This window comes from Myotis yumanensis, unplaced genomic scaffold (genome assembly GCF_028538775.1).
Source record: "Myotis yumanensis isolate MYYU_CA2020_CCGP unplaced genomic scaffold, mMyoYum1.0.hap1 SCAF_8, whole genome shotgun sequence".
Lineage (NCBI taxonomy): Eukaryota > Metazoa > Chordata > Mammalia > Chiroptera > Vespertilionidae > Myotis > Myotis yumanensis.
In genome coordinates, this window is record NW_027223759.1 from 2,992,678 (window position 1) to 3,018,950 (window position 26,273).

The 26,273-nt window shown below is 56.5% G+C and overlaps 2 protein-coding genes across 4 annotated transcripts in view; one reads left to right on the plus strand and one right to left on the minus strand.

The window, feature by feature from the left end:
• MFSD6 (major facilitator superfamily domain containing 6) overlaps nucleotides 1-16,630 on the plus strand; it is a 39,546-nt gene extending 22,916 nt beyond the window's left edge. Inside the window, exons 3-8 of one of the 2 annotated variants that reach the window (XM_070421699.1) lie at nucleotides 726-823; nucleotides 9,720-9,881; nucleotides 10,771-10,869; nucleotides 12,521-12,801; nucleotides 14,783-14,807; nucleotides 14,951-15,038. In XM_070421699.1, coding sequence (XP_070277800.1) covers nucleotides 726-823; nucleotides 9,720-9,881; nucleotides 10,771-10,869; nucleotides 12,521-12,801; nucleotides 14,783-14,806 — 664 coding nt within the window. In that variant the 3' untranslated portion in view covers nucleotide 14,807; nucleotides 14,951-15,038. Of the gene's footprint in view, nucleotides 1-725; nucleotides 824-9,719; nucleotides 9,882-10,770; nucleotides 10,870-12,520; nucleotides 12,802-14,782; nucleotides 14,808-14,950 lie in introns of both variants that reach the window. The other variant, XM_070421698.1, reaches the window with a different exon arrangement.
• A 2,285-nt stretch (nucleotides 16,631-18,915) lies between these two features.
• NEMP2 (nuclear envelope integral membrane protein 2) overlaps nucleotides 18,916-26,273 on the minus strand; it is a 250,910-nt gene continuing 243,552 nt past the window's right edge. For both annotated transcript variants that reach the window (XM_070421709.1, XM_070421710.1), the window contains 2 exons: nucleotides 23,384-23,560; nucleotides 18,916-22,843 (listed from right to left, as the gene is read on the minus strand). In XM_070421709.1, coding sequence (XP_070277810.1) covers nucleotides 22,495-22,843; nucleotides 23,384-23,560 — 526 coding nt within the window. In that variant the 3' untranslated portion in view covers nucleotides 18,916-22,494. The remainder of the gene's footprint in view (nucleotides 22,844-23,383; nucleotides 23,561-26,273) is intronic.

The window sequence follows — 26,273 nt, forward strand, 5'->3', positions numbered from 1 at the left end:
GAAAGCCCACGGGAACTGGGAAGCAGCAGGAGAGAGATCTCCACCATCAGGCTGTTTTGTACAGAGCAGCAGCCTGCCCCGCTCAGAGAGCGCGCGTGTGACCTTAGATCCTTGGACACGCACCGCTGTGGCTTTGCCTATTTTGTTTTTAGCCGTGGTTTGGTGGTGCTGTTTGCGAGGGGGAAGGCAGCACATGACCTCATGCTTTAAAAACATAAACAGGGAACTGAGAGGAAAAAAGTATTTGATTTCCAAAGGTTATTCTCCATCATTGGCTGGTGGCTTGGGTGACCTTGGGAGTGTCCTTGTGAGACGGCTTGGTGTCTCGGGGATTGCCAGCGAGGCCACGTCCAGTCACGCTCTCCTTCCCATCCTGTCCCTCCCCTCGTGGCGGGGGGGTGGGGGGGTCCGCTCCTCCCAGGCGGGTGCCCCCTCCAGCCCTGGAAGGAAGCCGGCCGTCACTGCAGATGGCGGGGTGCCCGGATCCGCTTACAGGGCCCTCCTCCTGCACTGATGGAGCTCAGGAAGGGATGTTCACCTTTATACCAACCAGCGTGGGAGAGGCCAGGGCAGATATGTCAGAAGCGACCCTCTTACTCCCGAGGAACCCCGCTAAGCCCGGAAGGCTGTCTGGGTGATGGGTGTTGGGCAGGGAAAAGAGAAGCGATGCCTGCATGTTCTGTGTCCTACACCCGGGCCCGGCTCACTCTCCTCTGCGTCCCCAGGGTTCTGTACATCGGCCTGGCCTGCAACACCGCACGCTACATCTACATCTCCTACCTGGAGAACGCCTGGACCGTGCTGCCCATGGAGGTGCTCCAAGGTGAGTCCCCCCGCCCCCATTGGGTTGTTTCCTGCGACCGCGCTGCCCGAGTGCAGGCGGGTGGCCTCGCAGAGGAAGGGCGGCGCTGCTGTTTTGTCTGATTGGAGGTGGTTGCTAAGGAAGAGGTGGCCTCCGTGGCCCTTCAGTTATCCGAACGCTGCCTGTGTGTGTGGAGCCAGAAAGGGCCGGACTCGGCCCACGCCCTGGTGATTAAACACAGGAAGAGGAGCTGAGAATAGACTCCTGTGTACAATCGCTGGGCGTGGACATCCGGCCGTGTTCTTTACATTAAATGGATCTGTCGTGTAGAGATTCTGTTGTTTTGTTTTTGTGGGTCAGCTACGCTCAATGACAAAGCTGTCATACTTACTTTACAGCAGGGGTCCTCAAACTTTTTAAACAGGGGGCCAGTTCACTGTCCCTCAGACCGTTGGAGGGCCGGACTATAGCTTAAAAAAAAACTACGAACAAATTCCTATGCACACTGCACATATCTTATTTTGAAGTAAAAAAACAAAACAGGAACAAATACAATATTTGTATTTGCATGTGGCCCGCGGGCCGTAGTTTGAGGACCCCTGCTTTACAGCTTCAGTCATTTTCCACATCTTGTGATCGGTCCCTGCAGGCCTCTGCTCAGTCTGCTGGCCTGGCTCTGCAGGTGCCTCACTCACTCCTCCCTCAGCAGATCCTGGGGACCTGCCTCGAAGGCTCTTTCCTTGTGGGTCAGGAGCACCGAGCACAGGTGCCTGCTCTGAGCTCGCTGCCCGTTAGCTCGCGTTCCCAGACGATGCCCCGAGAACCCCCGGCAGCAGCTGGGCCAGGCCATTTGGTGGTTGGCATGACGAGTAGAAGAGAGGTTCACGGCAAGGTCGTGGGCGTGAGGTCTTCTGGGGCGGCCCAGGCGCCTGAGCCAGTAGTTGTACTGAACAGTCCCCGATGACGCAGTTTCATTCGCTGGAGATGGCTGTGGTCGTGGCCCCTGAGGGTGCAGGCACAGCCCCATCAGCATAACGTCTCGTCATGAGGTCCAAGATGGACCACTCGCCGTGAGCTCGTCCGTGAGTGGCCTGAGGTGACCTCTCTCTCAAGCCCCCACAAAATCCACTTGACCCAGAAACCACCCCCCAAAATCATGTGGATCAAGAGGTTCAGCTCTTTGTGTGAAATGGAGTGTGAGCAGCAGCCCGTGAAAGCCCCCATGCGCCATCCCCCCCACCCCCCACTCCCCCAGCCGGCTGGAGATCGGTGCCCAGGTAACCAGGTGCCGAGAATGGTGAGCCCGCAGCCTGGCCCCTGAGTGGCTGTAGGAGCAGAGCTGCCCCTGGCCTGCCCCTTGCCCCTTAGACATGGTGAGCAAGACAAGGAAATATCTAAGGCAGTGGTTCTCAACCTTCCTAATGCCGCGGCCCTTTCATACAGGTCCTCATGTTGTGGTGACCCCCAATTTCATTGTTACAAATTGAACATAATGAAAGCACAGTGATTCATCACAAAAACAATATGTAATTATATATGTGTTTTCCGATGGTCTTAGGCGACCCCTGTGAAAGGGTCGTTCGACCCCCAAAGGGGTCGAGACCCACAGGTTGAGAACCGCTGGTCTAAGGCCTGAAACCGCTGGGACCCAAGGTTTGCCTGTCCCAGCAGCTGCGGTCGCCTGACTCTCCTCCTCTGCCTGCCCAGGGGGCCTTTTGGGTGGGTGGTTGGTTGTTTTTAGGGAGAATCGGCCTCTTACGGTTTTCACCGGGTTGACCTTCAGAGGCTATCTCTGCCCCAGCACTCAGGTGCGCCGAGCCGGCTGGGCTGTTAGTCTGGTCCGTCGGTCGCGAGGGTCTGCCACAGTGGACTCCGTGTGGGGCGCTCACGGATAGTTATAGATGGTTCAGGGGGCACAGGCCAGTGCCAACACAGCAACGAAACAAAACATTCCCGTTCGCCAGCACTTGGCAGTTTGCGCGCCTCCCAGCCATGGTGATGTGACGTCGCCGAGGCCACGCGGAACCTTACAAAGAGCCACTGTCAGCTCAGAAGGGGCGTTTTCTCGCTCGCAGAGCCGTGTGTTTCAGTCAGGCATGTTTGCGGGCCAAGAATGAACACTCTTGAAATTCATATTGGGGAGTCACATACCAAGGCTGCATATTCTGAAGCATTATTTGGGGGCAGGTGAAAACTTGATAGTATGTATGCTATGAGCTCTTAGGGGGAGGAGGGGAAGAAGGTGGTAAGAATATACATTTTGTTAAACGAATAGATGGTTGGCCATGTTGGACATCACCGACAAAACCTTTCCAAGCAGCCGAAACCGGTTTGGCTCAGTGGATGGAGCGTCGGCCTGCGGACTGAAAGGTCCCAGGTTCGATTCCGGTCAAGGGCATGTACCTGGGTTGCGGGCACATCCCCAGTAGGAGGTGTGCAGGAGGCAGCTGATCGATGTTTCTCTCTCATCGATGTTTCTAGCTCTCTATCTCTCTCCCTTCCTCTCTGTAAGAAATCAATAAAATATATTTAAAAAAAAACAAAAAAAAAAAAACACCTTTCCAAGCAGGAGGCTGTAGTGACTATGGGATAGTTTCAGTGTTGCTCTGACCTTCACAGTGACCTGAGCACCGAAGTCCTAAACCTGGACACTGTGGGTTGAAATACTGCTCCACTGCCCTGTTGTCTGTGTGGCCTTGTACACGGGACTTTCACCTCCTTGTGCCTTAGTTTCCTTGTTGGAAAATGAAGAAAAAAATAGTCCCTGTTACTGGGAGGAATAAAGGGATAATCTGTGTAAGACACAGCAGAGCTCCTGCTAGAGCTGCTGCAATGTTATTAGTGAAAAACACTTCACGTTCACCATCATTATTTCTAATGGTTCTAGGCCATTCAAATGCCAGTGTGTCCCCTAACAGCTAGGGCCTGGTAGCAGGTGGCATGAAACACCTCTGCTTCCGTGGGCGTCGAAGAGACTCCTGGGAAACCCAGCGACGGTGAGGCAGGGCTGAGAAGTCCAGTTTCTGCGGCCTGTGTGGCCTCTGAGAGTCACTCACTGACTTGCCACTCAAACTTATTTATGAAGCACCTGTTACATGCGTTGGTATTGGATGGTCACTCACAGGTGTCAGTAGCTTTGTGACAGGAGCCAGGGAAGGGTTAGCACATATTGTAAGGAGAGTCCATTGGTGCCTTTGCTACTGTTATGAGTGTGTGTGTGTGTGTCGGGGGGAGGGGGGCGCGCAGGGGTGGATGACATCTTTTTATTCTTATTGTTTTATCCACCAACTTAGTTATCTCATACTAAAGGGTTTAAGGAATTGTAGCTCTGCCCTAGCTGCTTTGGCTCAGTGGATAGAGCATTGGCCTGTGGACTGAGGGGTCCCAGGTTCGATTCCTGTCAAGGGCATGTACCTTGGTTGCAGACTCCTGGCTCTGATCGGGGGCATGTGGGAGGCAACCAATCTGTGTCTCTCTCACATCGGTGTTTCTCTCTGTCTCTCCCCCTCCCTTCCACTCTCTCTAAAAATCAATGGAAAAAATATCCTCGATTGAGGATTTATTTTAAAAAAAGTATAGCTCCGGTGTAAACACATTTACCCAGGCCACTGACTAAATTTGCACACTTATTTCATCAAAGAATAATCATCGACTACTTTTCCCAGTTCTCTCATAAAAAGTAAAGTTGATGATCTGTTTCACTCCCAGATCTTAAAGCAGTGGTTCTCAACCTTCCTAATGCCGCGACTCTTTAATACAGTTCCTCATGTTGTGGTGACCCCCAACCATAAAATTATTTTTGTTGCTACTTCATAACTGTAATTTTGCTCCTGTTATGAATCGTCATGTAAATATCTGATATGCAGGATGTATTTTCATTGTTACACATTGAACATAATGAAAGCATAGTGATTCATCACAAAAACAATATGTCATTATATATGTGTTTTCCGATGGTCTTAGGCGACCCCTGTGAAAGGGTGGTTCGACCCCCAAAGGGGTCGCGACCCACAGGTTGAGAACCGCTGTCTTAGAGGAAAGTCGTTTCAGGTAGCACAGTTGTCCAGACTTCCTTGCTTGTCTTACAGATAGGAAAACGGGGGAGGGTTTTAGATTCCTGGATGGCTTTTGCATTCTTGTAAAATCAGAGGAGCAGACAGAACCGGAGTAAAAACATGGGCAAGAGTTTCCGCTTATTAACATGATCACGAGGAGGTTTAAGAGCAAGAACCACACGTCTACCAATGTCCTTTGTGTTACCGGCCAGGCCCCTCCTGTGGATTGTCCCGTGTTGCGAGTTTCTTTTCAAGGGGATGATATGGATTCTCCCACTTACATGACAGTGTGAAACGGGCTATTCCGAGAAGCTACGCTCCACGTCTGCCTCGGACAGTGTTGGAGCAGACGGGCCGAGCGGCTTTCATTCTGCTGTTAGTGGAGCCTCTTTTTACTGTGGCTTCCCCGTCTTCCCTTCAGCTAATGCCCGAGCTGCTTTCCAGGACGCCGTGCCCATTATCTAATCCGCCTCAGAGAGCAATAAGGAAGCCCGAGCAGCCCAACCATAGACGCCTTTTACGTCTGCCTCTCGGTGCCAGCCAGCAACCCTAAGAATAGCTTCAGAGCATCCTGACCGAAGCCATCCCCCCGCCTTGTGATCTCAGAAGACTCAAAGTTTGGGGAAAACCCTTAGAATTAAAAAAGCAAGATGGAAACCCTGTCATTGGGAGATTCTGTGTGTGCCCAAGCCTTCCCACTTAAGAGGATAGCTGTTAAAATTACATTTGATCTAAAGTATAGCAACAACGTATTTGTTACTTTCGGGTCACATAACTGTGTGGGCCACCTTTCTCTACGTGTAAGCCCTGCGGTTGGTTGCTCAGACATGGACACGATGGTGGCGCCATCCCGGTTTCTTTGCAGCCATTTGGTGAGCTTTCAGGTCTTTAATGATTCATCCTTAAGAAATGATTTCCAAAACCTATGTTGGATGTTCCTGTTGAATCTCAATGAATTTTGAATAAATTCATTTTAGTTCTCGGCATGTTTTTTCCTTAGTGTTGTTAATGAAAAAACATGTATCTGAAAAAAAATGGCGTTGACAGCATCTTTAATAATATCTATATATATAAATGCCCAGCGAACGGAATGCCAGAGCGACTGGTCGCTATGTCGTGCACTGCGCTGGCCAACCAGCCCAATCAAGGGGCGGCCCCGCCCCCTGGCCAGCCCCCACCACTACGACTGGGGGCGGGGCCGACCGGCCAACCTCCCGAGGCCCCTCCCACCTGCTGGCCCTACCTCGATCAGCCCCCCTTGGGGCAGGCCAGCCGGACCCTACCCATGCACGAATTCGTGCACCAGGCCTCTGGTATTTAATGATACCACCGTGCCAACTGTTATAGTTAAGATTCCAGGCAGGCACTGTTCGGTTCTGAGAGAGCCCGCATGACCCGAGGTACTGAAATTGTTCCGCCAGGTAAAGCAAAGCAAATATTTTATTTGACTTCTGTGGAAATTAAATAAGTGTGCATACCGCCTCTAATCAGCTAGCCCACATTTCTAGTTAAAAAATAACCTCGTTGAAATGGTTCCTGAAACACATGTAAGCCCAAGAGGAGCTAGTGTGATGTTTTCCTGTTAACTGTAGGGCATGTGATCTAATGTGACCAGGAAGAGTGGTGTTTATTCCATATGGATCTAGGGAGTAAGATCGTCCCGGGAAGGGATTGTACGCCGGCCACTGTGAACTTCACCCTGCTGCCTGCTGGGTAGAGCTGTATCCTTCTACCCTGAGCTTTGTTCTGGGACACAGCTACTTACTTGGAAACAGTGGGACCCTCAGGGTGTCGCTGCTACAGATCAGTAGGTGGAGCCCTGTTAGACTAGGGCTGATACCCGGCAAGCCCAGGAATCGAGTTTTTCCGGTCTGGCCGGTGAGACCAGTCCTCTTCCTGGCCCGGCCTGGGCTGAGCACTGTTCTCAAAGGCTCTCAGGCGGCTCTTTCCTGGCTTTGCCAAGTGGCTGCACCTGCTTTGCTGATCGGTGCTCTCTCTCCCCGCTGGTCCTCTCTCCTCCCTGGTCCTCTCTCTCCTCCCTGGTCCCCTCTCTCCTCCCTGGTCCTCTCTCTCCTCTCTGGTTCTCTCTCCTCCCTGGTCCTCTCTCTCCTCCCTGGTCCTCTCTCCTCCCTGGTCCTCTCTCTCCTCTCTGGTCCTCTCTCTCCTCCCTGGTCCTCTCTCTCCTCCCTGGTCCTCTCTCCTCCCTGGTCCTCTCTCCTCTCTGGTCCTCTCTCCTCTCTGGTCCTCTCTCCTCCCTGGTCCTCTCTCCTCTCTGGTCCTCTCTCCTCTCTAGTCCTCTCTCTCCTCCCTGGTCCTCTCTCCTCCCTGGTCCTCTCTCCTCCCTGGTCCTCTCTCCTCCTTGGTCCTCTCTCCTCCCTGGTCCTCTCTCTCCTCCCTGGTCCTCACTCTCCTCCCTGGTCCTCTCTCCTCCCTGGTCCTCTCTCCTCCCTGGTCCTCTCTCCTCTCTGGTCCTCTCTCCTATCTGGTCCTCTCTCCTCCCTGGTCCTCTCTCCTCTCTGGTCCTCTCTCCTCTCTAGTCCTCTCTCTCCTCCCTGGTCCTCTCTCCTCCCTGGTCCTCTCTCCTCCCTGGTCCTCTCTCCTCTCTGGTCCTTTCTCTCCTCCCTGGTCCCCTCTCTCCTCCCTGGTCCTCTCTCCTCCCTGGTCCCCTCTCTCCTCCCTGGTCCTCTCTCCTCCCTGGTCCTCTCTCTCCTCCCTGGTCCTCTCTCTCCTCCCTGGTCCTCTCCTCTCAGTTTTCTCCTCCCTGGTCCTCACCTCTGGACCTCCAGCCGCCTTGGGCCCCCAGACTGTCCACTCCACCTCCTCAACCCAGGGCTCCCCCTCTGCCTGACGCCCTCAGACTCTACCCAGGCAGTAAGCGGGGCTCCTCGATTCCCTTCTCTCAGGCACTGTCCTTGCTGCTGATGCCCAGTATCTTGGGAACGATTAATTCATGTTTTGTCCAGGTCTTGGTTGTTTCAGGAAGGAGGGTCCATCCAGGAGCAGACTGATGTCAGATTAAGTCTGACATTTATATTAATCCTTTAGTTCAGTTTTCCAAACATAGGTGAAGAGCTTCTGATGGTACTGCCTCCACGTGGGTTATTTCTCAGGGAGCAAGTCCATGACTTAGCCTCCCAGGCCCGCACGATTCCTCATCCCTCCCATTGTGAAGGCTGTCGTGTTATTACCTTTCATTACATTGAAAGCAGCGCTCTGCTCGAGATTTAAACTCACACAGTGTGCAGCTGCTCTACAGTAAAATAACGACACCCCCCCCCCCCCCCCCAGTTATCTCTGTTCTCCCCCCAACAAATGGTGAAGATGTAATGAAACCGGTGAGGCGGCATTGTAAATGGCAAACAAATGGGAGTTGTATGTGGAAAAGCATAAAACTTGTTACAGCCCTTTGTTAATGAACCCCACCTGTAGAATGCCAGGCAGTGGACATAATCTAAGATCCATAAAAAGCTGTATCCCCAACAATGGTAATCGCGTTGCTAATCATAATGAAATAAGTTGGACATAATCTTAATGTCAGCGTAGGTGCCCGATACCCAAAATATATAAAGAGCTCCTACAACACAACAGCAAAAGAGCCCAAAACCCAAAAAACAACCTGACCACCCAGTTTAAACCAGCGAGCAGAGGATCTGAGCAGTCATTTCTCCAGAGAAGATACACAGGGGGCCAGTAAACCGAAAGGAAAAAGGGGAAATGTGCTCACAAGTCACTGGGGATGCAAGTCCAAACCCCGGGGAGACCCCCCCCCCCCCCACTTCCCTGCGGTTATAAACAACACGGACAGTAACAAGGCTGCGAGGGCGAGGAGACCCGCAGCTCTGGTGCGCAGCTGGGCGTGGAACAGGGCGCGGCTGCTGTGGACACAGGCGGGCGGGGCCTCCACGTTTAACCATCTGTGCGCCATACGCGTCTACAGACGCAAGCGGTGGACCTTTTCAATTAAATTCAAAATATCGTGGCAGTTGGCTGGTTACATAGATTATTACCCATAGGACCTAGTCACCCCACTTGTGGGAATACACCCCAAGAACTGACAGCAGGGACTCAGACAGACACTGCACCCACGGCTCAGAGCAGCGCTGCTCACGGCAGTAGCCAAAAGGTGGACACAACCCAATGTCCCTCGACAGATGGGCAAGCAAGACGCGTTATCCACGTGCGATGGAGTATTAGCCGTGAGAGGGAGCGAACCGGGGACCACTGCAGCGCGGAGGAACTCTGGAGACATTATGCTCCCCTAGCAGCTAGGGGAAGGGAGCCCGACACAGAAGGACAGACTGTGTGGTCCACTGACACGAGGCCCCGAGGCACTCACTTCACAGCGACGGAAAGTAGGATGGGGGCCCGGCCGGTGTGGCTCAGTGGTTGAGCGTCGACCTAGGAACCAGGAGGTCACGGTTCGATTCCCAGTCAGGGCACATGCGTGGGTTGCGGGCTCCATCCCCAGCGTGGGTTGTGCAGGAGGCAGCCGATCAATGATTCTCTCTCATCATTGATGTTTCTCTCTCTCCCTCTGAAATCAATTTAAAATATATATATATATTTTAAAATAATGAAAGTAGGATGGGGTTCCCAGGGCCTGAGGCAAGCTCCCGTTAGATGGGGAAGAGGCTCAGTGTGGGGTGAAGTTGTGGAGATGGACGGTGGTGAGGGTTGCACAACAGTGTGAATGTGCCTGATGCCACGAACGATGCACTTACCAGTGGGGAACATGGTGGACGCTGTTATGCGGAGGCGAATGAAGCCTGTCTCACAGGCAAATGTGTGTGCGTTTGAGGGAGGGACTCCTGTCTGGAAAGGGAGCCTGAGCTGCTGCTCACCGTGCCCCCGCCCCCCCGCAGGCGTGACACACGCGGCCATCTGGGCGGCCTGCATCTCCTACCTGAGCGCCGCGGTGCCCCCCGAGCTGCGGACGTCGGCGCAGGGCATCCTGCAGGGCCTGCACCTGGGCCTGGGGCGAGGCTGCGGGGCCATGATCGGAGGCGTGCTGGTCAACTACTTCGGTAAGAACGGCGTTCTCGTTCTCCCTTCCTTCTCGGGTGAAAACGTACGATTTTCCAGCGACACCTCCATGGACTCTCATTGTTCCTGAGGATCGGCAAGGCGAGCCTCCGGTCACAGGCTCCCCGGCTCTCGCGGGTCTGGCTGCACACCCGTGTGCCTGCCAGGAGGGCGAGGGCAGCGCTGTCACCGGGCACACCCCCAGCCACAGCCAGTGAGAGGCCACACACGCCTCAGGGGCCAAGCGAATGCCTGAGCACAGGGCTGTGGTTTGAAGTCAGCGACCCTAACGCGGCCGGGAATGCCCAGCGGCGAGAAACCCATCATCGTTAGTCCACCCTGAGCATCTGAGCCAGGAAGCCTGCCTGTGCGTGCAGTGTGCCTGCCTGTCGGCCTCCCCTCGGGATGCCGGGCTGGGCAGTGCGAGGTCACTCTGCTCAGGCCGCTGCGGGCGGTGGGCCCGGGGGGCCTGGCTTTAGCCTGTCTCAGCTCCAGCCGCAGAGTAATAGGGCGGCGTACAGTCAGGGAGGCGTCCTGTGGAGGAGAGAGCACCATGGAATTTTATGGTGAAAGGCTCTGAGTCTTTCATAAATGCAGTTTTAAAATTTGACCAGTGACAGGCCCAGTACCAACACCTGGGCCCCCTGACACCCCTCTGGGCCCCCTGACACCCTTCTGGGCCCCCTGACACCCCCTGGGCCCCCTGACACCCCCCTGTGCCCCCTGACACCTGCCCAGCCCCGGTATGTCCCACTCCGTGAAGCTGTGGCCATCTGCCGCCACCTGTTCATCCCACGCTCTGCTGCCTTGCCCTGAACTTGCCAACGCTGAGTGTGGGGGAGGGCTGCCTGCCTTCCCTGGGGTTCCCCAGAGCTCGGCTTGTTTCCACAGGGGCTGCTGCCACCTTCCGGGGAATCGGCATGGGCTGCCTGGTGATCCTCCTGCTCTTCGCCCTGATCCAGTGGCTGGCAGTGCCGGATGAGGAAGAAGGTAGACCGCCCGGGCTTTCCTGTGGTTTGAAGGGTGAAGCCACAGGGAGTCCACACATGCCCGGAACCCAGGGTGGAGAGTGGCCGGGACTAGGTTCCCGGCGGTGCTCCCAGGGGCTCCTGCGGACTGCGGGGGAGAAGCCACTTGGGTGCTGAAAAGAACAGTGGTCACTCAGGTAGCCTGGGGGGTTCTTGCTGATTGGAAGAATTGGTTTTACATTTCTCTAGTGCTCTAAAGGTATGTAAAATGTAAGTCAAGTAGATGTAAGGCTCTACAGCAGTGGTTCTCAACCTTCCTAACGCCGCGACCCTTTAATACAGCTCCTCATGTGTGGTGACCCCCAATTTCATTGTTACAGATTGAACATAATGAAAGCATAGTGATTAATCACAAAAACAATATGTAATTATATATATGTTTTCCGATGGTCTTAGGCGACCCCTGTGAAAGGGTCGTTCGACCCCCAAAGGGATTGCAACCCACAGGTTGAGAACCGCTGATATACAGCAATTTTCCTACTAGGGATGAGACGTACTATTCATCTCTATGATTTTATCTTCCTTTGGAAAAAAAGTCTAAACCTTAACTTCGAAGTTTTCCCTCAGTTAGGTATGGCTTCGTTAAAACGGTTACACAGAAAGAAAGTTGCAGCAACTATAATGTTTAGATGAGAACAAATTTTCAACTTAAAAAAATGTTTTTATTGATTTGGGAGAGAACCATCAATGATGAGAGAATCACTGATCGCCTGCCTCCTGCACGCCCCCCACTGGGGATCGAGCCTGCAACCCCAGGCATGTGCCCGACTGGGAATCGAACCCTGACCTCCTGGTTTATGGGTCAGTGCTCAACCACGGAGCACACAAGCCAGGCAGTTTTCAGCGTTTTAAAATCAACTTCTTTTCCTTTTTCTTTAACGAAGGCCCCCAGTAGAGGGAGACATTCCCGCTCAGCCTCAGGGCCCGATCCGGCCTCACCTTCGGGGTCCTCTCCTTTGAGTGGCGTTGGCCTCAGACACCTGAGGGGCTTTGTTAGGAAAACCAGCTCCTTACAGAGACTCAGGGACAGATTTTAATTTCAACGAGCCCTTCAGAAAGGGAGACAATACTGCTCTTCTCATGCTGGTCTTCCCTGACTTAACTGGCTCGCGCCTCCCGCAGCCTTGGTCTCAGGCCTTCTGTTGGAAGCCTTCCTGCTTCAATGCTTGTCTTTACGTGGGCAGGCCTGTGCGTGTGCCCGAGGCACCCGTGCTGAAGCCTGTGCCACAGAGGTGACAGCTAAGGTAGACGAACAGTGCGTTTCATAAGCAAGTAGATGTAAGGAGGCCCTGGAAGATAAGCCTCACGCTCCTTTGCTCCTGGATGAAAACTTATTCGGAAAGAAAGACCAGTACTAGTTGGTCCACTTAATGTCAGCCCTCAAAATCTATAAAGAACTCCCCTGGCTCAGCAGCAAAGAGTCCACAGAGGAGCCGCCTGGAACCCAGCCGCTCAGGGAGGCTGCCACACATGGGGCAGGGGCTCGGGGGCTGGGGGCTCGGGGGCTCGGGGGCTCAGGGGCTCAGGGACTGGGGGCTCGCCCACCTAGTTCTGTGTTTGTTCAAATGCGTAGAACACGTTGAACAATGATTCGAACCTGACTTTCTCTCCAGACAAGACAATGTTGGCCGAGAGGATTCCGGTTCCATCCAGTCCTGTCCCCATAGCAACCATCGACTTGGTCCAGCAGCAGCCGGAGGACGTCCTGCCGCGCGTGGAGCCGCGCCTCCCACCCAAGAAGACCAAGCACCAGGAGGAGCAGGAGGACGCCAGCAAGCCTGCCTGGGGTGTCAGCGCCTCCCCCTGGGTGACCTTTGTCTACGCCCTCTACCAGGTGAAGGAGATGATGCTGCTCGCCAGGGAGAGCCACGCCTCGGAGATCCAGCCTCTGCAGGTAGCGCCCCTCGGCTGGCCTCCCGCCCCTGGGCAGGCCCTCTGTCAGCTGTGCGCTCCGGGTTTGCGGGAGGCCTGTGGGGTGGTCTCATTGCTCCGTGACAGGTGTGTAGTGGAGCTGTATGCAGCCTCCTGGAGAGGGCATTGTGCCTGCTGGAGCTAACACACATCTTCTGATTTTGCGTTAAATTCTCAGTATTGATGGGTTGCAGCCGCAGTAGGAAGATGTGTCTGTAATTCTGAGACTCTCTGGGCACAGGCTAAGGAACAGGCCCTGAGGGGGTCTGGTGAGGCAGTGTCACACTGAGCCTGTGCGGGCTGATGAGGACAGTAACTCGGTGGAAGTGTAGTTTCGCTGGGGCCTCACGTGAAAAGTAAAAGGTGTGATTTTCTTGCCTTAGAGGTATGGTCTCTCCCGAGCGGAGTCAACTGCGGTTGATGAAACTGGGTGACTGAGCGCCAGCCGCCTCGGGCAGGCTGAGTGTGCGTCTGGGGCAGCCGGCCACGGCAATGGGCCCGCCTCCCTGCCGGCGTCACCCACCGCCTTCCACCCGATGGGTCGGTCACGGCCGCCCCGTGTCTGGCGTAGCCTCAGGGGCCACGTCAGAAAAGAGAAGGGCAAAGACTTAAACACAAAGAGCCATTGGGCAGCTTCCTTTTTAGAAGATTGGAACCGTCTTTATCACGACCTTGTAAACTCACATAATATTTCTGTAATTTAAACCAAGCCTCCTCGTCACTGATAAGTGTGATGCCTTCTGGCCTAGGCATGACCCTCCTTCTGAAGGTCACAAACTCACCGGGTCCCCTGCGTGCCAGGAAGGAGCACGTCGGTGGGCGGGGCACCAACGCTGTGAGGCCGGGCCGTGAGGCCGGGATGCAAGGCAGGAGAAAGGATGGCTTTTTTTTTTTTTTTTTGCTATCATCATCTTCTCTTCATTATTTTTTTCCTTATTGATTAAGGTATTACATATGTGACCTTATCCCCCCATTGACCCCCCCTACCTCCCCGCTTATGCCCTCACCCCTCCCTAGTGTCTGTGTCCATTGGTTATGCTTATATGCATGCATACAAGTCCTTGGTTGATCTCTCCCCCTTCCCCCCACCCTCCCCTGCCTTCCATGTGGGGTTTGATGGTCTGATTGATGCTTCTATGTCTCTGGATCTGTTTTTGTTTATTGGTTTACGTTGTCCATTATATTTCACAAATGAGTGAGATCATGTGGTATTTATCTTTCTCCGACTGGCTTATTTCGCTTAGCATAATGCTCTCCAGGTCCATCCATGCTGTTGCAAATGGTAGGAGTTCCTTCCTTTTTATAGCAGCGTAGTACTCCATTGTGTAGATGTGCCACAGAAACTAGAAACACCAATCAGAAAGGACATAGGCACCCCTATGTTCATAGCAGCACAATCCACCATAGCTAAGATCTGGAAACAGCCCAAGTGCCCACCAGCAGATGAGTGGGTTAGAAAGGATGGCTTTTGCACAAACAGTTTTCATTATGTTGGGTACTTAACTCCTCATTTTCACCAAAGCCTCTGAGGCTTAAGGACCGTCACAGTTTTTTTCTGGCATGATAACATTTTATGCTAATAAAAGCTGCTGGTATGGCTCAGTCTTAGGAAGGAGCCATGACTAAGATGTTTTTTCATTTTAGAATCAATCGCAGAAATAAAGCGTTTTGTGTGGCGCCCAGCTGTGTGAAGTGGCAGCACTGGCTCAGAGGAAAGCCGTGTGTGGTTGGTTTAAAGCACGTGCCCTGGTTGTAGGGATCAGGGGTGAGTGTGTGGCCTCAGCAGGAGGCCGGGCCGCAGGTCCCCGCGTTGTTAGCCCAGGGACTCGCCCGCGGCTGGCGGCTCCGACATCTGTGCGATGTCCGTGGCGCCCCTGGTAGTGGCAGGCGTGTTGACAGGGCTGCGCCTTTCCCACGAGGTCTGTCTGCTCACAGTGTTTGTGTTTTTCATGCGGCTCTGGCAGTTGCACACAGGAAAGGAGATGTAAGGTAAGCCCGTCTCCTCCCCTCCTCTCCTCCTGGCCCCCGAGCGGTCCCCGGATGCCCTCCTGTGCCTGCATCTCACGGGGAAGTGTGCGGAAAAGGTGCTTTGCTGGACCACAGCCGCCTTCCTTCCGTTCTTCTCCTTCCAGGGGACCAGTGAGAACCGGGGAGACTCGCCCGCTGCTGGAGCCCGGCCCGCCCCCCGTGACAAGCCCTCCGACCCCCCTATCAGCCAGCCGCCCACTCCATCAGCAGCATCACAGACGCAGAGCAGCGCCGCCCACCCCAGCTCCAACCAGCCTGCAGGGGAGGGGGACCCGCAGGCCCTGCCCGCCGCTGGGGGACCCTGAGGGCCCTGCCCACCTCACCCCTGCATGGACCGGGGCCTCGGGACCGGGGAGGCGTCCCGAGCCCGGCACACGCCCGCCTTGAGCATCGCGCCACACGCTTCTGAGTATCTGAACCATCGGCGTGGACACACACACACATGTAGCCACCGTGCATATTGGCAGGAGCCGTTCCACCCACAGCCCGCTGGAGTGGCGGGAGGAAGTGGGGTTCGCGGGGACTCCCGTTTGCGGGCGGGTTGGGGTAGGTCGGGGTGCAGAGTCACACTAAGTGGAGGGAGGTGAGCGCTGAGGGTGTGTCCCTTCTCATTATTTATTCGTTATTTGGTTCTTCATGCGAACGGGAGGAACAGCTGCCTCTCGCTTTCTCTTGAAGAGAACCCTTTGGAAATTGTGCGTAAAGAATCCAGGGAGCAGGTGACAGTGAGCAGCGGCTGTGCTTTTGTTTAAGAAAAGGAAGGAGAGTCCTCAGGAGCGTGGCCTCGGAGTCCCGCCGAGCTCAGCAGGGGCGTTTCGTCTGCGTGGAAGGCGAGGAAAGCAGCCCAGCCCCTGAGCAGAGATCGGGGACCCCACGAGCCAAGCGGCGCGTTCACAGGCCGTTTGTTCTCCACGGGCTTCAGGACCAGAGCAGGGAACATTCCAGACCACCCCGCGCCTCCGTGTCCTGGGCCGAGAGGCGAGGGGCGCTGGCCATGGTGATGCTTTGAGTCGCCTCGACCAGGCTTTACGGTTCCTGGTGATTCAGGCTCGACTCGGCTGGCGGGGTTTTTTTTTACTCGCTGAATTCCTAAGGGTTTCTTTAGCGAAGCAGTGCTATTTCCAAGTAACAGTATAACATGTAAGTGCCTGGGGGAGGGATACGGCTTTTGAAGTTACGTAAGGGGTGGGTTTTCGCTTTGTGTGGGGGACAGTCAGACACTGGACTTGGCTGTGGGCTTGCTGCTGTGAACATACCACTACTGTCGGGGCCACGGCCGGTGACTCGTGCAAAGCTCGCTGCTAACAATGAAGCCGAGGTCCCCGGGAAGTGGGGAGCCCGGGGGAAGGGAGCCGCTAGGGAATGAGGGCCAGTCCGCGTGGATAGTAGCTGTGGGGGAGCGGAGGAGGAGGGAAGGGAAGGACGGTCAAGAGGAGCCACTCGCTTACCCCCTGGCCCCGTTACACGGGCCAGTGGTAGAGTAAGAGCAGCTCCATGAAATCTACGTCCGCCTAAAACGGCACGGGGAGGAGAAATCCACGCGTGGGTATCTGGCTCCACAAAACACAGCTTTAAAAGAAATAATAAGGGAAAGAAGTGGAATTAAGCAAACAGTTATTTTTGCACTTGAACTGAGACGTACTGTACCGTAGATTGTCATGACTCATCTTAAGTGACCTTTCCAAATCCGATGTATTTATTGTGCTTATGTGACTTCAGAAATAAAGACACGTGCGGCAGGCGACCCTCGCCGTGAGTTAACGTACGGCATGTGGACGTGTGAACTGACTCAGTGTCTCTCGTGTTTACAGTCCTGATGTCTTCACTGGGAAAGCCACTGTTTGGGGAATGCAGTTGCTATGCCGAGATAAAAAAACACCATTTCCAACCGTTTCCTAAATGGAAACAAAGGGGCCACACCCACGCAAGTGCTTCCCCTGGAATGAGTCCGAGCAGGTCCCAGTCTGTGGGAGCCGTGGGCAGAGCCCCTCAGGAGGGCCCTGTGCGTCCTGCCCCCCAGGTGCCAGGTAAAGCAGATGGAAGTGAATTCCCATTAACTCTGACATGAGGATTGTGTAACCTCCTGAGGTCTCCTGCAAATGCCCAGGTGCCTCCCAGCCCCGGTTGGTAATCGCCGCCTCCATGACTGACTCAGACGGTTTCCTCTGACGGCAGGAAAGGGAGCGAGCCGCAGTGCTGTGCTGCGTATGTGGCTGCAGAGGTGAGCGTTCCTCAAAGCCGTAGCAGAGCAGACGACTATCACACACCGAGCTCCACCCGCCGGTGAGCCCGCGAGAGCCTGAGCCGCTCGGGAGGCAGCTGTGTCGCTGGCCACGTGAAGTGGCAGCTGGCTAGGGCTCCCCTCGGGTTTGCATTCCCCGCTGCTGCTGGGGTAGGCGCTGCAGGTGGGGGCCGTTCCTAGCAGTGTTTCCTGCAACCAATCTGGGGTGAGGCAGTGGCTCCCGGGAAAGGGGAACCAGCCCGGCCAGCCCGGCTCAGGGGTTGAACATTGACCCCTGAACTTGGAGGTCACAGTTCGATTCCTGGTCAGGGCATATGCCCAGTGTGGGGCGTGCAGGAGGCAGCCGACCCATGATTCTCATCATTGATGTTTCTCTCTCCCTCTCCCTTCCTCTCTGAAAGCAATAGGAAAAACTTTTTAAAGAGAATTTAAAAGAAAAGGGGACCCACACCCATAGCCCCGTGTGCTTGTGATGTGCTGAGATGATTGGCTCATCCTTGTTACCACCCCCTTTCACTAGGTCTCTGGGGTGAACACAGCTCAGACATGGGGTCAAGGCCAGGATTCCAGCTCCAACCCAATGCCAGCGGGCAGGTGCCCAGCACTCCCTCCCCCCAGGATGCAGGGGGGTTGCACCTGCTTCGTTTAGAACAAGCCAGAAAGCGCCTGGCTGAACCCCTCCCTCGCCGAGGCCCGGGACTGGTGCGTGTGGCTGTGTTTCCGTTTCGGACATTCGCAGACACCGAGGGATCCAGCACCTCCCGCTCAGCTCTGTCGGCGGGAGAGCAGACCCCGCACACTGGGTGGGGACTGGGTTGGCAGAGAACTCGGGCTGGAGGGACTCTGAGGACCAGGAGGGGCTTGTACCTGGTGTGTCCTTTTTAAAAATACTTAATTTTTCTAACTTACTTTACAGAAGTACTGTTTGCGGTGGATGGGGGGGGGGGCGGTCCATCACCACAGGTAGTTTAGCAGCGCCGTGTGGACACGCACCTACAAGGCACGTGATGGCGGGTGCACACACTGACGGAGAACGGATGGGCTGGGGCCGCTTCCTGGGCTAACTGTTTATAAAACCAATAAAGGAAGTAGCCAGGCTCGGGCATTGACACTCTGGGGCTCAAGTTCAGTGCTGACACTTCAGCTCTGAATGGTCCTCAGCAGCTTCTGCACCTCGGAGTCTTTCTTCAACACAAAGTGGACGTGACACCAAAACAGGACAGACGGCGACGAGGTTCAAGAGGAGGCGCCCCGAGTGCCTAGTACAGTGCCTGACGGGCCTCCAGTAAACCCGCCTCTCCCCTCTCCCCTCTCCCCGCTTCATCACTGCTTTTCTGGAAAGTGGACCAAAACCATAAACCCCCCCCCAATTATTTTTTTTTAAATATATATTTTATTGATTTTTTACAGAGAAGGGAGATAGTTAGAAACATCGATGAGAGAGAAACATCGATCAGCTGCCTCCTACACACCCCCTACTGGGGATGTGCCTGCAACCAAGATACATGCCCTTGACCGGAATTGAACCCGGGACCCTTCAGTCCCCAGGCCGACGCTCTATCCACTGAGCCAAACCAGCTAGGGCCCCAATTATTTTTTAAATATATTTTTATTGATTTCAGAGAGGAAGGGAGAGGGAGAGATAGAAACATCAATGATGAGAGAGAACCATGGATCGGCTGCCTCCTGCATGCCCCCTACTGGGGATCAAGCCTGCAACCCGGGCATGTACCCTGAGCGGGAATCGAACCTGGGACCTTTCAGTCCACAGGCCACAGTCCAGTGGCTCTATCCATTGAGCTACACCAGCCAGCCAGCCGCCCCCCCTCCGCCCCCCCCAATTATTAAAACAAGAAAAGCAGCTGCCCCTTGGAGGGCCCCTCCTAGGATCTCTCCTGGTGAGTGCATCCTCATCCCTAATCTCTGGTGACACGTTAGGTAGCACATTCGGGTCAGAGCAAAAATACGCAGTTATCTCAAGACAACTGGAGTCCTGGGCCACAGGAAGGCCGCAGCCTCTCACACATCTCAGTGCCAAGCACGCTGCCTGAAGGGGCTTCCGGTCGAGAACCGAAGACGAGAAAAGGCGTCACTGAGAGGAAAAGGCGCTGGTGGCCTGCGTCCAGGAAGGGGCGGTCGTGCCGACACCGGGTGTCCCGTCACTTCGGCGAGGTTAGGCCCCGGGGGGGGGGGGGGGGTGCATCACGTGTTGGTTTGATGACACTGACATGTGGGCGACACAGCAACCTTGTCCTTTCGGCCCACCTGGCAGGGCTCTTACTACGTCTGATCCCTGTGGGGCTGCCTTCCAAGGGGGACCTGCTGGTCCTATGGGTTCCACGGTCTGTCCTCGCGCTGTTACACGGCTGCTGTGGACCGGACCTGGGCAGACCACATGGGCTGGCTGCTCTGAGCAAGGTCTTCTTAGGGGCGATGGCCAAGTGGGGGTCCTGGGTCAACGCCCAGGGGCACAGCCACCCGTTAGCTCGTCAATATACCCAGTGGGCTGGCTCGGAAGGCAGCCGGCTCCTGGTGTCACCTAAACACCCCTCACTGCGGGCTTCTCCAGACCCTGCGCCCATCACGCCAGAGCGCCCGGCCCCTTCCACCCGCTGGACAAGAAAGCCGGTTTAACAACCTGCACTCTAACTCGGGGATGATCACATGCAGAATCACATAAGACCCTTCTTCTCTTCTGGACATCATTTCTGGGGTTTTAATTCACCCACATGTTTACACATGTTGATGTAACCCATCATCTATTCTAAACTCCTAAAATCTCAAATCTGTTAAGTTTCTGGATTTTTTAAAAAGTCACACATTCAAACATCCTCCTCAGTGTCAGACGGGCACTCCCCTCTAGTCCATCCCTCAGTAGTACTGGCAAACAACACACCCAATTCACAAAGCGTTTTCTGAGATGTGTGGAATGTGCCCTAAAACCGTTTAAACACGGCGTTTGAATGGCACGACTGTTCAGGCCTGGCCACCTCCGGGAGTCCCACCCGCACTGCTGGTGTCAGAGCCCCTCCCACCTGCTGACGACAGTGAGCTTGGTGAGGCACTGGCACAAGCAGCGGCCGGCCAAGGGCTCCGGGAGGCCCCAGCTGCACCTCTGGCAGCTGGAGGCACGAAGCTCACCTCCTGAGGGACAGAGCTGCTTCCCGGAGTGCTCATCTACCCGGGTACAGGCCTTTAAGCAAAGGAAGGAGGATGGGGGAGAGGGAGATGGGGAAGGAGGAAGGAAGGAGGAGAGAGTCTTAGGGGAGCTAGCCAACAGTGCTTGATGGGGATTAGAACTGTGAGCAGCACCACAACGAACCCCAAATCAAACGAACCCCAGGGAAAGGCACCCCACATCACAAGTGGTGCTTTAATGGCTCAGCTTTCCACAGTCCTCATAACAGACACGGACAATCCACGGCGTCCTCTACAGCATAACTAAAGCCAACACCTGGGAGACGCGGCTCTGCTGCTCTCCCGCCAGCTGTTTCTATGGTGACGGTTACCCCGGCTGGTCAGCACCTCCGTGCCCGGCACAGGCAAGGCCCGGGGTCCCCTCAGTCACACGCGTTTGGTGGGACACCAGCTGCTCCTGGGGAGAGGAGGGCAGGGAGACATACTGACGCACCTGACGTGTGCGTGTGTCATGTGTCACCAGCAAATACAATTACAGAACATCAGCCTGAACTGTAACAACACCTACGAGACATCATCATAAATCTGAACGGGAGACACTTTGATTTTTAAAATCAGAGGCTACTTGCCCGGCTGGTGTGGCTCAGTGGTCGAGCGTAGACCCGTGAGCCAACAGGTCACGGTTCGATTCCCGGTCGAACAGGCCTCGGTTTAGGGCTTGATCCCCAGTGTGGGATGTGCAGGAGGCAGCTGATCAATGACTCTCTTTCTCATCCATGTTTCTTTCTCTCTGTCCCTCTCCCTACCTCTCTCTCTAAAAAAATCAATAAAAACATTAAAAATAAGTAAAATCAGAGGCTGCGTGAAAGCACAGATTGAATTTCGTGCATTTTACAGAAAGAACAGAGCTCCTCACAGGAACTGGTGTCTGGCCACACTGGAGGCCTGTAAACGCTGCCTGGAGGGGCAAGAGCATTGGAAGATCAATCTAGAAAGTCCCACACGGGCAGCCAGGTTACGCAACAGGTGAGAACGAGGCCACGAGACCTGGCTCGGGAGAGCGTCCTCAGCTCTGGCACGCCCCACCGCCCCCGCGACCTCTCCTCTCCAGTGAAAGGCCGCTCGCTCGATGCCTCAGAGTCTCAGAACCAACTCGGCGACACCGTCACCCCCGGGCTGCTGTGCCACATCGGATCCTTAGTCCTCCGCGCGGGCCTCCTGGGCGCGGTCCCCGCGGGCCTCCTGGGCTCGGTCCCCGCGGGCCTCCTGGGCGCGGTCCGCATGGGCCTCCTGGGCGTGGTCCACGCAGCACTCACAGTCAGTCCCTCCTTCCCCTTAACAGGAGGCGTCAAGAACAAGGCCTGCTCGCTGTGAGAAAGATCACAGATCTGTTCTGCAGGGAGCTGTTACCGAATAGAAAACTCGGCGGTTTCAGAAATGAACCGTCGATGCGAAATGTCACGAGAGGGCAGACGCCTCCAGCTTCAACCCCCGGAAATATAAAAGTGACGCTATCTGACTGCCTACAAAAGCCTTACCGAAACTCTAGAATAGAAACTCTAAAATAGAAATGTTTCTCTGCATCAGTTACCAAATAGCTAGAGGGCTGGTACTAAATATAAAAAAGTCGCCAGTCCAGTGAGGCCAGGGCTGGGGCAGGCGGCCTCGCGCTCGCTCTGAAGACCTCCTCGCCGGCCGTGGGCCACGCCAGGGCTGAAGCGCCACCCCGCGCTGCCGCTGAGCGAGGGCCGGGACAAGTTGCTGGGCGTCCCCGACCCCAGCGCCTCCATCAGTAGCACGTTCTCCACACATGAGCCAAGGAACCCTCGTCCCCTGGAACACGGGTCTGTGGGCAAATGAAGTCGGAAACCGCTACTCGATCTCTCTCGAGACGTGGGCACGAGCGCCCTTAGAGGCCCTGGGCAGTCCTGCTGCACGCGGTGTCCCTCTGAGGTGACCTGGGAATCCCCGTCCTGAGCAGCGCTGAGCAGCACTCGGACGCGCTGGGCACACGGGTTGGCCTCCCAGCGCCTGCGCCGGCACCATCTGGGGAGACAGGCTCTGGGGCGGAGAGCACGCGGTGCCCTGGGGCCGACAGGCACTGACCCCTCGCTGGCCCCTGACGGCCAACACAGCCCCCCTGTTCCGAGGGAAGTGGCGATGGCAGGCCCAGGACGCGGGTGCAGCAGGATAAACAGCAGGCCGGCCGCGAGGGGCCGTCCTCTCCCGTGCGCCTGGGTCTTCCCACGGCCACCACCCCCTCCGCTGCTACACACGTCTTGGTGGTGAGTGACATGCAGGGGCGGGTGCAAGGGCAGAGGCAGGGGGCAGGGCCAGGGCAGGGACAGGGCAGGGGGCAGAGGGTGGGGACAGGGCAGGGGCAGGGCAGGGGAGTGGGGGCAGGGCAAGGGCAAGGTCAGGGGCAGGGGTGGGAGCAGGGGCAGGGGCAGGGGGTGGAGGCAGGGGGCAGGGGGCAGGGGCAGGACACTCAGGCCGCTGCCCCTGCCCCAGGTTAAAGAGCTGCTCCTCCAGGAGGGCGCCCCCCAGGCTGTACTCCTCGTGAAGACGCACTTCTTCGGGCGACAAGTGGCTTCCTCCAAGGACGAAGTCTGCAAACCTGAAGTATTTTGTGTTTGTTTTAAAGAAAGTTCACGTGACCACGGGAAGGTTTGCTGGGGAGAAACCAGCTCCCTTGCTCCGTGTCCTCTTTAGAGAAGTACATGCGGCGGCAATGAGGGTGGCGTCTACACGGGAGGTGGAAGCCGACGGACCTTCAGGGAGGGCAGGTGGGGGGGGGGGGGGTGGACGCCAGCCCAGCGCGGCCGAGACCCACTCTGCTCCCTAACGCTCTCTTCTCTCCTGAGTCTGGATTTGTTCCTTATTTTACTGTTGACACTTCCCCTCCGACCTTTCCCTGCCGTCCCACCCTCCGGCTCCTCTGGGGGTCGCCTCCCCGTACGAGCCCCTTCCCGGTAGGAGCCGAGCTGTTGCTCTGACACTCGCAGTTCTGCCTGGGCCGGGGCCAGAGCACCAGGGGAGCGGCTCTGGCAGCCTCGCTCGCCTGCTGGGCGCGGATTCTTCTAACGCGGGGTCTGCACCAGCCATCACGGACCCTCGCAGCGACTCGAACCCGGGCCCGGGGCTGAGCGGGGCTTACTTTTTCGGCGCCTGGAGCCTGGACATGACCAGCCAGGACGGGAAGTCGGGCCGGCGGCAGGCCTGGCGCAGCTCCTCCAGGGCCCGGGTGGTCTCGGCGGCAGCTTGCTCCCGGTACTCCTCCTCAGTCAGGTACTTGAACGTCAGCCTTCGGGACGTCAGCCACTTCCTCACGTTCCTGAGACACGGCATTTGGCTGCTAGGTTCCTGGCCGTATCGGGTTATTCAGCTCAACTCCCAAGACTTTGAAAATACGTTTCTTGGACAGCAGTGGTCATAGTTCCTCACTTCCTGTGTACCACGCTATACATGCTAAGCCGGGACCACGCTTCCATGCTGCTCTCGTGAATGCAGTACTTGAAACATGCCGCGCGGGCCTGCCGGCACACGCCCCTCCTCGGGTCCATCCTAACGGACCTCAGGCCCTAGTACGGCTTCTGAGGGTCAGTCCAGTAGAGATGTCAGTATGTCTTCCTTCCCGGTGATAGAACCGCCCAGGGGACGGCGCAGGCCTGGCTTCCTGGTGGGGGCGGGCTGCTTTTCTCTGCCCTGAGAGGCGGCCTCGGGGCGGCTGCGGAGACTCGCCGCTCAACGATCACCTTCCAGACCGAAAGCAGGAGGCTCTGCGGCACGGCCTGGCCTCCGCTGCGGAGTGGCCGCCCCTGGAGGGAGCGCCGTGCCCAGGGCGTGTGCGTGCGTGCGTGTGTGTGTGTGTGTGTGTGTGTGTGATTTACACCGGCTCTCGCTCTGCCTCGTGCTCAGGACCGAAGTGCTTTCCTACCAGGGAGTCCCAAAGGGAAGCCTCTCGTACAAATGCTAATGACAGTGAACAAGGTCTTAACCGAATCATTTATAAATGAGCGCTAAAATGTTTCCGGGCCGTTCACATGTTAATTTAAGGGAGACTCCCTCACGGGAGTGAGCATGGGGGGGGGGGGGGGGTCCTGAGTGCATTTTTCTGGGGGATCCGGACCTGAAAGGCTTTTCCCTGTAAAGATCCTGGGGGCTGATGTGTTAGCCCAGGGACCGCTGACGTGGTTTCCAAACCGTCTCCTCTGAGCACCCGCCCGGCCTCTGTGGGGAAGACCGGCACGGCCTGGCTCCGAGTCCGCCCACCGTGGGGACGGGGCAATTCCTCCCCCCTGCCGAGCCCGACCTGCTCACGGGAGAACCCGAAGGCAGCTAGCACCTACCTCACCAGGTCACCACACAGGTTGCAGGAGACACTCGCATCCAGGCTCAGTGCAGCGAGCGCCCATAGTAAGTGTTCAGTAAGTACAGAAACAAAGACAGCTGCCGTGCGTTATAGAAACAAACTCCCACAGCTCTTTGAGAGCCGGAAAGCACGCTAGACACCAGGGTGCTGTTTCTCTGGCCCGTTCCTTAGCCTATAAATACGCTCCTGTCTTCCCCTCGTCCTTCAGGCCATCGCCCACCAGCCACGTGGCGGGAGGCGGTGTGCACGTTGACGGCGCTCACGGTAACAACGCAGCAAGGCTGATGGGCCACTGTGCAGGCGGCAGCCCCTCTGCTCCTGGCAGGGCGGCTGGTGGAGGGGGAGGAGGAGGAGGGCCTGGAGGAGAGGGGTGGTCAGCCTCCTCCCACCAAGGGCCTCCGGGATCCCGGTCACTGTCGGGCCCCGACCCCAGCAGAGCCGACAGCCAGCCTCAGCCCCTCCCCCCCGCCCTGCCCGCTCAGCCTCACCCACACCTCTGCACAGGGCTCCGTCCTGACCCGGGCCCATCTGAGCCCGTGACATCACCCCACACGCAGTCACAGGCCCACAAACCACCAGCTCCCAGTCTCCTTCCCGACAGCCCCACTCGCCTCATGAATATTCATTAGCTCCTCTTCCAGGCCTCACCCAGGTGCTCCTCACCTCCGGCCTGGATCACTGCGACATCTGAGGACTGGGCTCCTGCCCCTGCCCCTGCCCCGGACCCACCCTTTGCCAGACACCATGGACCACATCCGCTGCCTGGGGGTGTCCTTGGTCTCGGCTTTGGTTTTTGCTTGTTGAATATTTTAATTTTCAGATCAGTTGGCAACATTTAAAAATCACAAGAATCACATTCTCATCCGCATTCCTAGCTTTTTTAGAAAAGCAGGAGAGCTGGCAAAGCGGGGCCCGTGCTCCCACAGGGCAGCACGCAGCTCGGACTGAGGGGTCACTGCGCCCTGTGAGCTGCAGTGCAACCCAGGTGACATTCCCACATCCTCCCGGCCCCCACGGCCTCGGCCCCGGCACCCACGCACTACCTGCGGGCCCGAGCGCCGGGTACAGAGCTCCTTCGACATCTCCAGGGAGCACCCCCTCAGCTGCATTGGCTTCCACCCCGCCCTGTGCACGATCAGCCTAGACTCACCGCATGGCCTGTGCTGCCTCACGCTGTCCATGCCCGCCTTGCTCACGCCTGTCCATGCCCGCCACTCTCACGCTGTCCATGCCAGCCTCACTCACGCTGTCCATGCCCGCCCCTCTCACGCTGTCCATGCCCGCCCCTCTCACGCTGTCCATGCCCGCCCCTCTCACGCTGTCCATGCCGCCTCACTCACGCTGTCCATGCCCGCCTTGCTCACGCCTGTCCATGCCCGCCCCTCTCACGCTGTCCATGCCCGCCCCTCTCACGCCTGTCCATGCCCGCCCCTCACGCTGTCCATGCCCGCCCCTCTCACGCTGTCCATGCCCGCCCCTCTCACGCTGTCCATGCCGCCCCTCTCACGCTGTCCATGCTCGCCTCACTCACGCTGTCCATGCCCGCCCCTCTCACGCTGTCCATGCCCGCCCCTCTCACGCCTGTCCATGCCCGCCCCTCTCACGCTGTCCATGCCCGCCCCTCTCACTGTCCATGCCCGCCCCTCTCACTGTCCATGCCCGCCCCTCTCACGCT